This window comes from Capsicum annuum, chromosome 2, assembly GCF_002878395.1.
Source record: "Capsicum annuum cultivar UCD-10X-F1 chromosome 2, UCD10Xv1.1, whole genome shotgun sequence".
In the NCBI taxonomy this organism is placed as follows: domain Eukaryota; kingdom Viridiplantae; phylum Streptophyta; class Magnoliopsida; order Solanales; family Solanaceae; genus Capsicum; species Capsicum annuum.
Window position 1 is genome coordinate 152,575,471 of NC_061112.1, and position 11,133 is coordinate 152,586,603.

At 36.3% G+C, this 11,133-nt stretch overlaps 1 protein-coding gene across 2 annotated transcripts in view; it reads right to left on the reverse strand.

The window, feature by feature from the left end:
• Positions 1-2,944: 2,944 nt before the first annotated feature.
• Positions 2,945-11,133, reverse strand: part of LOC107860678 (titin) — a gene marked incomplete in the record, with an annotated part of 16,709 nt that continues 8,520 nt past the window's right edge. Inside the window, 14 exon segments of one of the 2 annotated variants that reach the window (XM_016706121.2) lie at positions 2,945-4,025; positions 4,529-4,639; positions 4,751-4,912; positions 4,998-5,828; positions 5,941-6,354; positions 6,467-6,886; positions 7,019-7,453; positions 7,569-7,961; positions 8,096-8,491; positions 8,600-9,046; positions 9,160-9,594; positions 9,714-10,145; positions 10,260-10,709; positions 10,817-11,133. In XM_016706121.2, coding sequence (XP_016561607.1) covers positions 3,129-4,025; positions 4,529-4,639; positions 4,751-4,912; positions 4,998-5,828; positions 5,941-6,354; positions 6,467-6,886; positions 7,019-7,453; positions 7,569-7,961; positions 8,096-8,491; positions 8,600-9,046; positions 9,160-9,594; positions 9,714-10,145; positions 10,260-10,709; positions 10,817-11,133 — 6,140 coding nt within the window. 2 annotated transcript variants of the gene reach the window in all.

The following is an 11,133-nucleotide window of genomic DNA, read 5'->3' on the forward strand; positions in this document are numbered from 1 at the left end:
AATAATTTTTTGGGGAAGCTTATTATTTAGAAGTACTATGCTTAAGTTTAGGTACTGTTGTTCAGAGTTTGTATCACAAACTATTCAATCTTGATTGAAATGTTATTTTTGTGTAATTGATTAACAAAGATAGTTGTTAGCGTAACATGATTAAGACGTTTTTAAAATTTAAAGTTATAGTTTTTTTATATGAATATATGTAATTAAAAATTAAATAAAGTATGGTTACCGAATTACCATACTATAAAATATCGAATCACACCGAACTAATTTAGTATGGTAATAGTATTGTTCTTTTAGATACCGAAAATTAAAGTTACCATACCAAAATTTAAACTATAGTACCCTAAAAATGTCACTCGAATCATTGATTTTGAATAGTAAAAAAAAAGTGACAAAGAGTATATCTTGCTTGGTCACTATATATTTCATAGTAAAATAAAATAGAGACTTATTTATTTTTTCAATAAAAGTTGGGGATGTTGAGTTGATTACTTTTAATCTAGCCAGCAAAATAGCACAAGGATTTGTTTGAACATGATTTTAAATTAGATTGATTTTGATGTTCAATGCTGTTTGAAAATGCAATTTGGTCCTAAAATTTTATGTATTTTTCTTTCATATACAAATTTAATCAATGGATCTTAAAGAAATCAATACTTATACAATTTTACCAAATGAGCAAATCATATTTCATAAACAAGATATTCAAATATCTTAAGGCACCACATTAATAAATCACTCATCTCTATATTTCTTTTTATAATTAAATATTTGTGATTACAATTTTTCAATACAAATTAGCTATACCAGTCAGCAATAATACTAATAAATTTGTCATTACAATATTGTTGTTTATGTATTTGATACATAAATTTACAATCTACTAGTCAACAATAATACTAGTAATTAACTATTCTTTAATTTAAGCGTTTCACATAGTATAAATTTTTTTGAGTTTTCTTGTTTGGTTGTTGCTGTGAAATCTAAAATGAATAATCTTTCTTTTTATATATAAAATATAAATTTATGTGTCAAATTGTGAAATTTGAAATAATGATTTCAAATCGGCTGTCGAAGACCTACTAAAGAGGAGGGACTAAAAGATAAGATCTATAAGTTTCAGTATGAAGTTAGTTAAAAGAATATACTTAAGGGACCAAAAACTAACATCCCAACTTCTAAACGTTCCCTTTCCCTCGCGTGGTCTCCGCGCGCGGGTTACTGTACATTAGTAAGAACTGAGAATCAGTCAGCTACATTCAGTCGTTGCATGGCTATGAATAAATTTCAAATATTTGGCTTCGCGATTGCGATAAATTAATCTTACGGTGAGTTTTTTTTTCCTGCTTATATGTAATTCAATGAATTGGGAGGATACATTTCTACATTGGAAATCACTAAACATATTCCAGTTTTGAAATTCAATTGAATCTTACACTTAATTTTCCTAGTTGACAGTTTTAGTTTGTATGCATTCCATTGGAAATCATTGTTAGGGATCATGTTCATCAGTTCATGTGCTGTGTACAACGATGTAGGAGTTTATTGAGATCACTCTCGTGTTTTAGCTGGATTTTTGTTTAAGTTCTGATATGTACAATAATGATCTGCTACAGAAGTATTTAGAGTTAAATGGTCACAAATACACCTAAATTATCCCTTTTTTCGATTTTCATATTTGAACTATCCGAGTTTCCTACATTAACTATCACCTACTATTTATCAAAACACACCTCAAATATCAATTATTCACTTTTCCTACCTAAAATATCATTTATTTAGGAAAAATGAACTATTGATAGTTAATGTGCATTTTGATAAGTAGTTGGTGATAGGACAGTTAATAGGAAATAGTGGAGTAATCGGTAAAGTTGCTGCCATGTGACCAGAAGGTCACGGGTTCAAGCCTTGGAAACAGCCTCTGGCATAAATGCAAGGTAAGGCTGCGTACAATACACCCTTGTGGTGGGGCCCTTCCCCGGACACCGCACATAGCGGTAGCTTTAGTGCACCGGGTTGCCCTTTTGAAGGGGAGCCTTGGAGTAACTGGTAAAGTTGCTGCCGTGTGACCAGGAGGTCACTAGTTTAAGCCTTGGAAACAGCCTCTTGCAGAAATGCAAGGTAAGGCTGCGTACAATACACCCTTGTGGTGGGGCCTTTCCCCGGACACCGCACATAGCGGTAGCTTTAGTGCACCGGGCTGCCCTTTTATATACCTAGTTCAAGTATGAAACTCAACAAATAAGTATACTTTAGGAGTATTTTTGATCCTTCACTCTAATATTTAATTATTCATGCAATATAAAACCTTGCTGACATCATTAGAAACCATATGCAAGCTCTGAACTTCATTGTTTCTAGTAGAAAGTGCACGTGGATAGAGCAGAATGGTTACAATGAATCCATGCGTACTGTGACTAATTTGGGATTGAGGCTGCAGAGGTGGATCTAAAATTTAAAGTTGATTGGTTCGACCTTCAAGATTTTTAATAATGAACTCATTCTGCTATTGAAATTACTGATTCAGATTTAATATTCGTTTAAAATTTAGTGTTTTTTCACGTGTTAGAAACACTGGGTTTGGTTAAAAAGATACTGCATCTTTTGACAGAAATATTGCGTAAGGTTGAACCGGCAGGCCACTATTGACGCATAGTTCATTGTATAGTGGAAACAAAACATTGTCTTTTAAATTAGTAGTTAGTAGTTACTTTGAGGAAATTAATAATTAAAACATCTAGTATATCTCTTGCTAATGATAGTGCCTACTTGGAAGTTGTCTTGCTAGGAGAAACTATTTCCAAGTCTTCCTTCTCAAAGTTAGCAGTCGATCATGGAAAATAGATATTCTTTCGGTAGGGACATACTAATATTACTAAAGGGGTCCTTAGTATGTGATGGACCTGGTTCGGTTGAGTGTTTGGGTTTTGATGCTATGGAGTTGTCGCTGAGAAGTTGCTTCTATGTATCCACTAATTATAGAATTCCTAATACAATAAGATTACACATTCTGGACAAACTCTTCCAATTTATGAAAAACTTGAATAGCTAAAAACTTTTCACTTTGTTTTTCTTGAGTACTTTACAACTTTGTATAACGTGCTGTCTTGGTCGTTTTATCCTCCTTACTTTGGTGATGATGGCTTGGTCTTAGAGGACTTACCAGTGATAGCTTTCGTCACCTTTGCAATTGAGTGCTTGACTTTTGATCCAACGCCTGACAATATGTTCTGATGTTTCTTGTGTTGAACTTTAATATCAGCATCTCGTGAGATTTCTACAATCACTGTATCTTCAGAACTTGACCGTTCTCTTGTCTGTTGAATTCCTTCCTCTTCTCTATCATTGTCTTCTCTTTCTTCAGCAAAGTTTTCCTCCATTTTTGATGTCTCTTTAACTGGTACATGCATAAGGTCAGAAACCTTAGCTTGCGTCTCTCTTGATCTCGATTCCTCTGGTGCTTCTTTTGAATTACATTCCAATTCTTTCTCGTTTTTGTAATTTTCTTGACTTTTGGCCTCTGCACCCAGTTGCACATATGGGGTAATGCTGTCTTTGGGCGTACCATTGACGCCAGTGCTGCTTGTTGGAACAGTTTCCTCCCTCTCTAATGTAAGTAGAGGATATGCTGCTTGATCTTGTAGCTGCTTAGTTGCATTGCTTTCACTGCTCACCATGTTATCCATTGCTATCTCCTTTTCCGGAACCTTAACAGATGTCAATGATGTCAAATGTTCTGTTATTTCTTCTTGCTCATTCCTTGTTTTTTCCTCTTGTTCACCTCCTACTTGGGTAATTGGAGCATTTTCAGTCTTTAATTCTTCTTTCTGTGTTTCTTTTGTTTCATCGCATGTTATCATCTCTCCGAAACCTGCTGCTGTTTTTCTTTCTGATCCAAAAGGTTCCAAACTTCCTCTTTCAGGTTCACTTGTTGTTGTTCCCTGCTCTTGCTGTACCTGTGTTGTGCTGTTGTTTGAGGAATCTTGGCCGGTGCTCTCTCTTAAGTCTTCTTCTTGTTCCTCCTATGAGTTCATATCTTACCGTCAGAAATCTTGATTGAATTGTTGCGCGAGTAAATAGGGGAGACAGAGGGGTGTATGAAAAGATTGGAATAATGTATTTTGCTTCTATTTTTTTAGCTTTTTTCCTCACTGTTTATAGTCTAGATCCAGTTTTATAATTCAGAATTATGATTTCTTGTAGCAGATTGCAAATCGGCATTTATGTTATACTCTGCCTGTGTATATGAAATGTTTCATGCAGTTGACCATGCATAATGTTTTCACGGCAACATCTTTTCAATCCCCTCTTTGCACGAGAATACAAAAACTGAAAATAATATATAGTCATCTAGAGATTTGTGACCTTAACTAACTTGGAGTTGTGGCTTAGATGTTGTCATCGTTGTTGTTCTGAAATATTGTGCAGCAGGAGAACCAAATTTCTAGGTTCATAAACATGCAATAAACTCATAGATTCTCAGTAGATGCTAATCAGCTAACGTTGTAAGTTCTTGTTCATTTACCTTGTTAGTATTGTCCTCCACCCTCATTTCTTCTGAAGAAAGTTCAATTGCGTTCTCCACTCCACGCACGTCTTTAACCTCTTCTGTGGTTAGGTTGGCTTTTTGAAGGTTCTGCAGAATAAAAAAAGAGCGATACAGTGATTTAGAAGAAAGAGAAAGCATTTCTATTTTAGCTTGGGGTTAGATATATGAATTGGAAACAGCCTTGTGTGGTCGCTTAACCTCTTGATTGGGGGTTTCTGAAACCACTTTGCATTCTTTAGAGTTATTTGTCACCATCTCTTCTTTGGCGGATGTTAGAAGCTCGTCTAAGCTCCTTTCTTCTTTTTGTAGGACATTCTTATTTGTCCCATCATCAGCATTGATATCTTTAAGTTCTTTTATCTGTTTGGATTGATAGGTTTTGTTATGACTAGTTTAGGCACATGAAAGAATATCAAAATATTGGTAGAAGGAAGCCACTTAATACCTCAATTTCAACTTCTTTGCAAGGTCTCATTGTTTCTTTGACTAACAGTTCTGCCTGTTTTCCAATTAAAGCTTCTTCTTTCTCTGTTAATTGTGTTTCAGATTCATCAATTCTTTCAATGACAGCTTCTTCCCTGTTTTGTTCTTTGAGTTCTTCTCCAAGTGGGTGTTCTTTAGGTTTCTCGTCAATCATTGGTTCTTCAAGTTTCTCTTTAACAACTAGTTCTTCAGATTTCTCTTCAACTGGTAGATTCTCGGGTTCTTCTTCAACTGCTGGTTCTTCAAATTTTTCAGCTGCCGATTCGTCAGGCTTTTCTTCAACTGATGGTTCTTCATGTTTTTCATCGAATGTTGGTTCTTCAACTGTAGATTCTTCAGATTTCTCCTCAACTGTTGGTTCCTCAGGTTTTTGGTCAACTACTGGTTCTTGAGGTTTATCTTCAATTGCTGGTTCTTCAGGTTTCTTTTCTAGTTCTTCACGTGTCTCTTTAACCACTGGATCTTCAGGTGTTTCTTTCACCTCTTGTTTTTTGTGTTTCTCCTCAATTGCTGGTTCTTGGGGTTTCTCTTCAAATGTTTCTGCAATTGCCAATTTCTGAGGTTTCTCCTTTATTGCTGGTTCTTCAGGTTTATCCTCAACAATTGGTTCTTCAAGCTTTTCCTCAACCATTGGTTCTTCAATTTTTTCCTCAACCATTGGTTCTTCAGGTTTTTCCTCAACTCCTGGTTCTTCAGGTTTTTTCTCAACTGCTGGATAGTCAACAACATCATTGTTGGTATTGCATGGAGTCTGAGTGTCAGACTTCCCGTTTGAATCTATAACTGACATATTCTGTAAGAAAAATTTGAAGTTTCACTTAGTCTTCCAATAGATAAACAGATGTGAATTGTTGCACATTCAGAGCTAATAGTACAGGTAAAACTTGTGAGTACTTGATCCTCACCTCTTCCAACAAAGTTACCTTTTCAGGCTTCGCTTCAACTTCAACTGCTAGTTTTTCAAGGTTCTTTTCAATTGCTAGATCTTTAGTTGTTTCTTCAACTGCTGGTTCTTCAGGTTTCTCTTCAAATGTTAGTTCTTCAAGTGTTTCTTTCCATGCTGGTCCTGCAAGTGTTTTTTCAACTACAAGCTCTTCAGATTTCTCTTCAACTGTTGGTTCTTCAAGTTTCTCCTTGAAAACTGGTTCTTCAGTTTGTTTTTCCACTTCTGGTTCTTCAAGTTTCTCTTCAATCACTTGTTTTTCATGTTTTTCTTCAACTTCCAGTTCTTCAGCTGTTGGACAGTCAGCAACACCATTGTTGGAATTGCCTGGAATTTCACTGTCAATCTTGTCCTTTGAGTCTATAATTGACATATTCTGCAAGAAAAGTTTAAAATTAGATTTAATATTCAATAGATTGACATATGTGAGTGTGTTACACATATAAAGCTATTAGAATGGATAAACTGTGACACTGTTTAATCCTCACCTTCTCTAGGAGAGCTTCCGTTTCTAGTTTCTGCTCTTCAATTACTGGGTTGTCGTGTTTCTCTTTAACAACTAGCTCTTCAAAGGTCTTTTCAACCATTGGTTCTTCAGGTTTCTCTTCAAGTGCTAGCTCTCCAAGTGTTTCCTCCCCTGCTAGCTCTTCATGTGTTTCTTTAGCTGTTGGTTCTTCAAGTTTTTCTTCAACAGTTGGTTCTTGAGGTTTCTCCTCAGCTGGTTTTTCATATTTCTCCTTAATTGCTAGTGTATCAAGTTTCTCTTCAATAACTGGTCCTTCAGGTTTTTCTACAACTGCTGGTTCTTCAGGGTCTTTCTCAACTTCTTGAAAGTGAGCATCATCATCGTTAGTATTGCATGGAATTTCACAGTCAGTTTTGTCCTTTGAGTCCGCAACTAGCAAATTCTGCAAGAAGAATTAAAAGTTTCACTTAGTCTTTTAGTAGATAAAGCAGATGTGAATCATTGCACATACATAAATAATAGGATGGATAAACTTATGACAGTGCTTGACCCTCGCCTTATCCAAAAGAGTTACCTTTTCAAGTTTCTCCTCTTCAACTGTTGGGTTTTCAGGTTTCTCCTCTTCAACTACTGGTTTGTCAGTTTTTTCTTCAAATGCTAGTTCATTAGGTGTTTCTTCCCGTTTTGATTCCTTGAGTGTTTCTTCAGTTTTTGGTTTTTCAGGTTTCTCTTCAACCATTGGTTCTTCAAGTTTCTCCTCCACAGTTGTTTTTTCATGTTTCTCTTCAACTGCCAGATCTTCAAGTTCTCTCTCAACTGTTGGTTCTTCAGGCTTCTCCATAACCGCCAATACTTCAGGCTTCTCTTCAATTGTTGTTTCTTCATGTTCTTTTTCAACTACTGGTTCTTGAGATTTTTCCTTGACTGATTCATAGTCAGCAATATCATTGGTGGTATTGCATGACATTACATAATCTATCTTGTCCTTTGAGTCTACAATTGGAAAATGCTGCAAGAAAATTTAAAAGTTTTACTTAGTCTTTCAACAGATAAACATATGTAAATCCGTTGCACATATAAAGCTAATATGATGGATAAATTTTGTGACAATGTTTAATTCTGACCTTCTCTAGAAGAGCTCCGGTTTCAGGTTTCTCCACTTCAACAACTAGTTCTTTAGGTGTCTTTTCAACCGTTGCTTCTTCAGGTTTCTCTTCAAGTGCTAGTTCTTCAGCTGTTTCCTCCCCCTCTAACTCTTCAGGTGTTTTTTTAGCTGTTCGTTCTTCAGATTTCTCTTCAGCCGCAGGTTCTTGAGGTTTCTCTTCAAATGGTAATTCAAATTTCTCCTCAACCGATGGTTCTTCAAATTTCTCTTGAATAACTGGTTCTTCAGGTTTTTCTTCAACTGCTGATTCTTCAAGATTTTCTTCAACATTTAAAGATTGAGCAACATCATTACTGGTATTGCATGGAATTTCACTGCCATTTTTGCTGTTCAAGTCTACAACTAGCATATTCTGCAAAAGAGTTTAATGTTTCACTTAGTCTTTCAATAAAGAAGCAGACGTGAATCATTTCACATACATAACTAATAATATGGATAGCTAATAATATGGATTAACTTTTATGACAGATTTTCCACAAGAGCTACCTTTTCAGGTTTCTCCTCTTCAAGTGATGGTTTCTCTTCAAATGATAGTTCATTAGGCGTTTCTTCCTGTGTTGGTTTTTCATGTGCTTCTTCAGTTACTGGTTTTTCAGGTTTCTCCTTAGTTGTTGGTTCTTCGCTTGTCTCCTCAGCTGATTGTTCTTCAAGCTTCTCTCCTGTTGTTGATTTTTCTGGTTTCTCTTCAATTATCGGTGGTTCAGGTTTTTTCTCAACCGGTGATTCTTCTGGTTTCTCCAAAACCATTGATTCTTCATGTTTTTTTTCAACTACTGACTCTTCAGTGTTTTCCTCAACTGATGCATAGTCAGCAATATCGTTGTTGGTATTGCTTGGAATTGCATTGTCTATCTTGTCCTTTGAGTTTACTTTTGGCATATTCTGCAATGAAGTTTCACGTAGTCTTTCAATAGATAAACAAATGTAAATTTGTTGCACATATAAAAGCTAATATGATGGATAAAATTTGTGCCAGTGTTTAATCCTCACCTTCTCCTGAAGAGCTTCCGCTTCAAGTTCCTCCTCTTCAATTGCAGGTTTTTCATCTTTCTCTCCAACAACTAGTTCTTCAGGTTTCTCTTCAAGTGCCAGTTCTTCAGGTGTTTCCTCCTTTGCCAGCTCTTCAGGTGTTTCCTCCTTTGCCAGCTCTTCAGGTGTTTCTTTAGCTGCCGGTTCTTCAGGTTTCTCTTCAACCTCCGGTTCTTGTGGTATTTCCTCTACTTGTACTTCAGATTTCTCCTCAATTGTTGGTTCTTCAGGTTTCTCTCTAACCGCTGCTGCATTAGGTTTCTCTTCATTGGCTGGTTCTTCAGGTTTTTCTTCAACTACCGATTCTTCAGGATTTTCCTCAATGTTTGGAAAGGGAGCGACATCATTATTGGTATTGCATGGAATTTCACTGCCAGTTTTGTCATTCAAGTCCACAACTAGTATATTCTGCAAAAGAGTTTAATGTTTCACTTAGTCTTTCAATAAAGAAGCAGATGCGAATCATTACATATACATAACTAATAACATGGATAAACTTTATGACAGTAGTTGACCCTTACCTTTTCCACAAGAGTTACTTTTGCAGGTTTCTCCTCTTCAAGTGCTGGTTTCTCTTCAAATGATAGTTCATTAGGTGTTTCTTCCCGTGTTGGTTCTTCATGTGCTTCTTCAGTTACTGGTTTTTCAGGTTTCTCCTCAATTGTTGGTTCTTCGCTTGTCTTCTCAACTGATGGTTCCTCATGCTTCTCTCCCGTTGTTGATTTTTCGGGTTTCTCTTCAGTTGTCGATGGTTCAGTTTTTTTCTCAACCGCTGGTTCTTTTGGCTTCTCCAAAACCATTTCCGATTTCTCTTCAGTTGGTGGTTCTTCATGGTTTTTTTCAACTACTGGTTCTTCTCTTTTTTCCTCAACTGATGCATAGTCAGCAATATCGTTGTTGGTATTGCTTGGAATTGCATTGTCTGTCTTGTCCTTTGAGCTTACAATTGGCATATTCTGCTAGAAAAATATAAAGTTTCATGTAGTCTTTCAACAGAGAAACCAATGTAAATTTGTTGCACATATAAAGCTAACAAATATGATGGATAGACTTTGCGAGAGTGTTTAATACTCACCTTCTCCGGAAGAGCTTCCGTTTCAGGTTCCTCTTCAATTTCTGCTTTTTCATCTTTCTCTTCAACAACTAGTTCTTCAGGTGTCTCTTCAACCGTTGATTCTTCAGGTTTCTCTTCAAGTGTTAGTTCTTGAGGTGTTTCCTCCTTTGCTAGCTCTTCAGGTGTTTCTGTAACTGCCGGTTCTTCAGGTTCCTCTTCAGCCACCGGCTGTTGACGTATCTCCTCTACTTGTACTTCAGATTTCTCCTCAATTGTTGGTTCTTCAGGTTTCTCCTTAACCGCTGGTACATCAGGTTTATCCTCATTGACTGGTTCTTCAACTGCTGATTCTTCTAGATTTTCCTCAATGTCTGGAAAGCGAGCAACATCATTATTGGTATTGCATGGAATTTCATTTCCAGTTTCGTTATTCGAGTCTACAATTAGCATATTCTGCAAAAAGAATTTAATGTTTCATTTAGCCTTTCAATAAAGAAGCATATGCGAATAACAGTACATGCATAACTAACAAAATGGATAAACTTTGTGATAGTGCTTGATCCTTACCTTTGCCAAAAGAGTTACCTTTTCAGGTTTCTCCTCTTCAACGGTTGGTTCTTCATGTTTCTTTTCAAATGCTAGTTCCTTGGTTGTTTCTTCCGGTGTTGGTTCCATAGGTGTTTCTTCAGTTACTTGTTTTTCGGGTTTCTCTTCAATTATTGGTTCTTCGATTGTCTTCTCAACTGATGGTTCTTCAAGATTTTCTCCCACTGTTGGTTTTTGGGGTTTCTCTTCTATTGTTGGTTGTTCAGGAATTTTCTCAACTGGTGGTTCTGCTGGATATTCCAAAACCATTGATTCTTCAGATTTCTCTTCAATTGATGGTTCTTCATGGGTTTTTTCAACTACTGGTTCTTCAATTTTTTCCTCAACAGATGCATAGTCAACAATATCATTATTGGTATTGCTTGGAATTGCATCGTCTGTCATGTCCTTTGAGTTTACTTTTGGCATATTCTGCAATAGAGTTTCATGTAATCTTTCAACAGATAAACAGATGTAAATTTGTTGCACATATAAAGCTAATATGGTGGATAAACTTTGTGACAGTGTTTAATCCTCACCTTCTCCTGAAGATCTTCCGCTTCAAGTTCCTCCTCTACAATTGCAGTTTTTTCCTCTTCCCCTTCAACAACTAGTTCTTCAGGTGCCTCTTCAGCCGTTGATTCTTCAGGTTTCTCTTCAAGTGCTAGTTCTTCAGGTGTTTCCTCCTTTGCCAGCTCTTCAGGTGTTTCTTTAGATGCCGATTCTTCAGGTTTCTCTTCAGCCATCGGTTCTTGAGGTATTTCCTCTACTTGTACTTCATATTTCTCCTCAATTGTTTGTTCTTCAGGTTTCTCTTCAGGTTTCTCCTTAACCACTGGTACATCAGGTTTCTCTT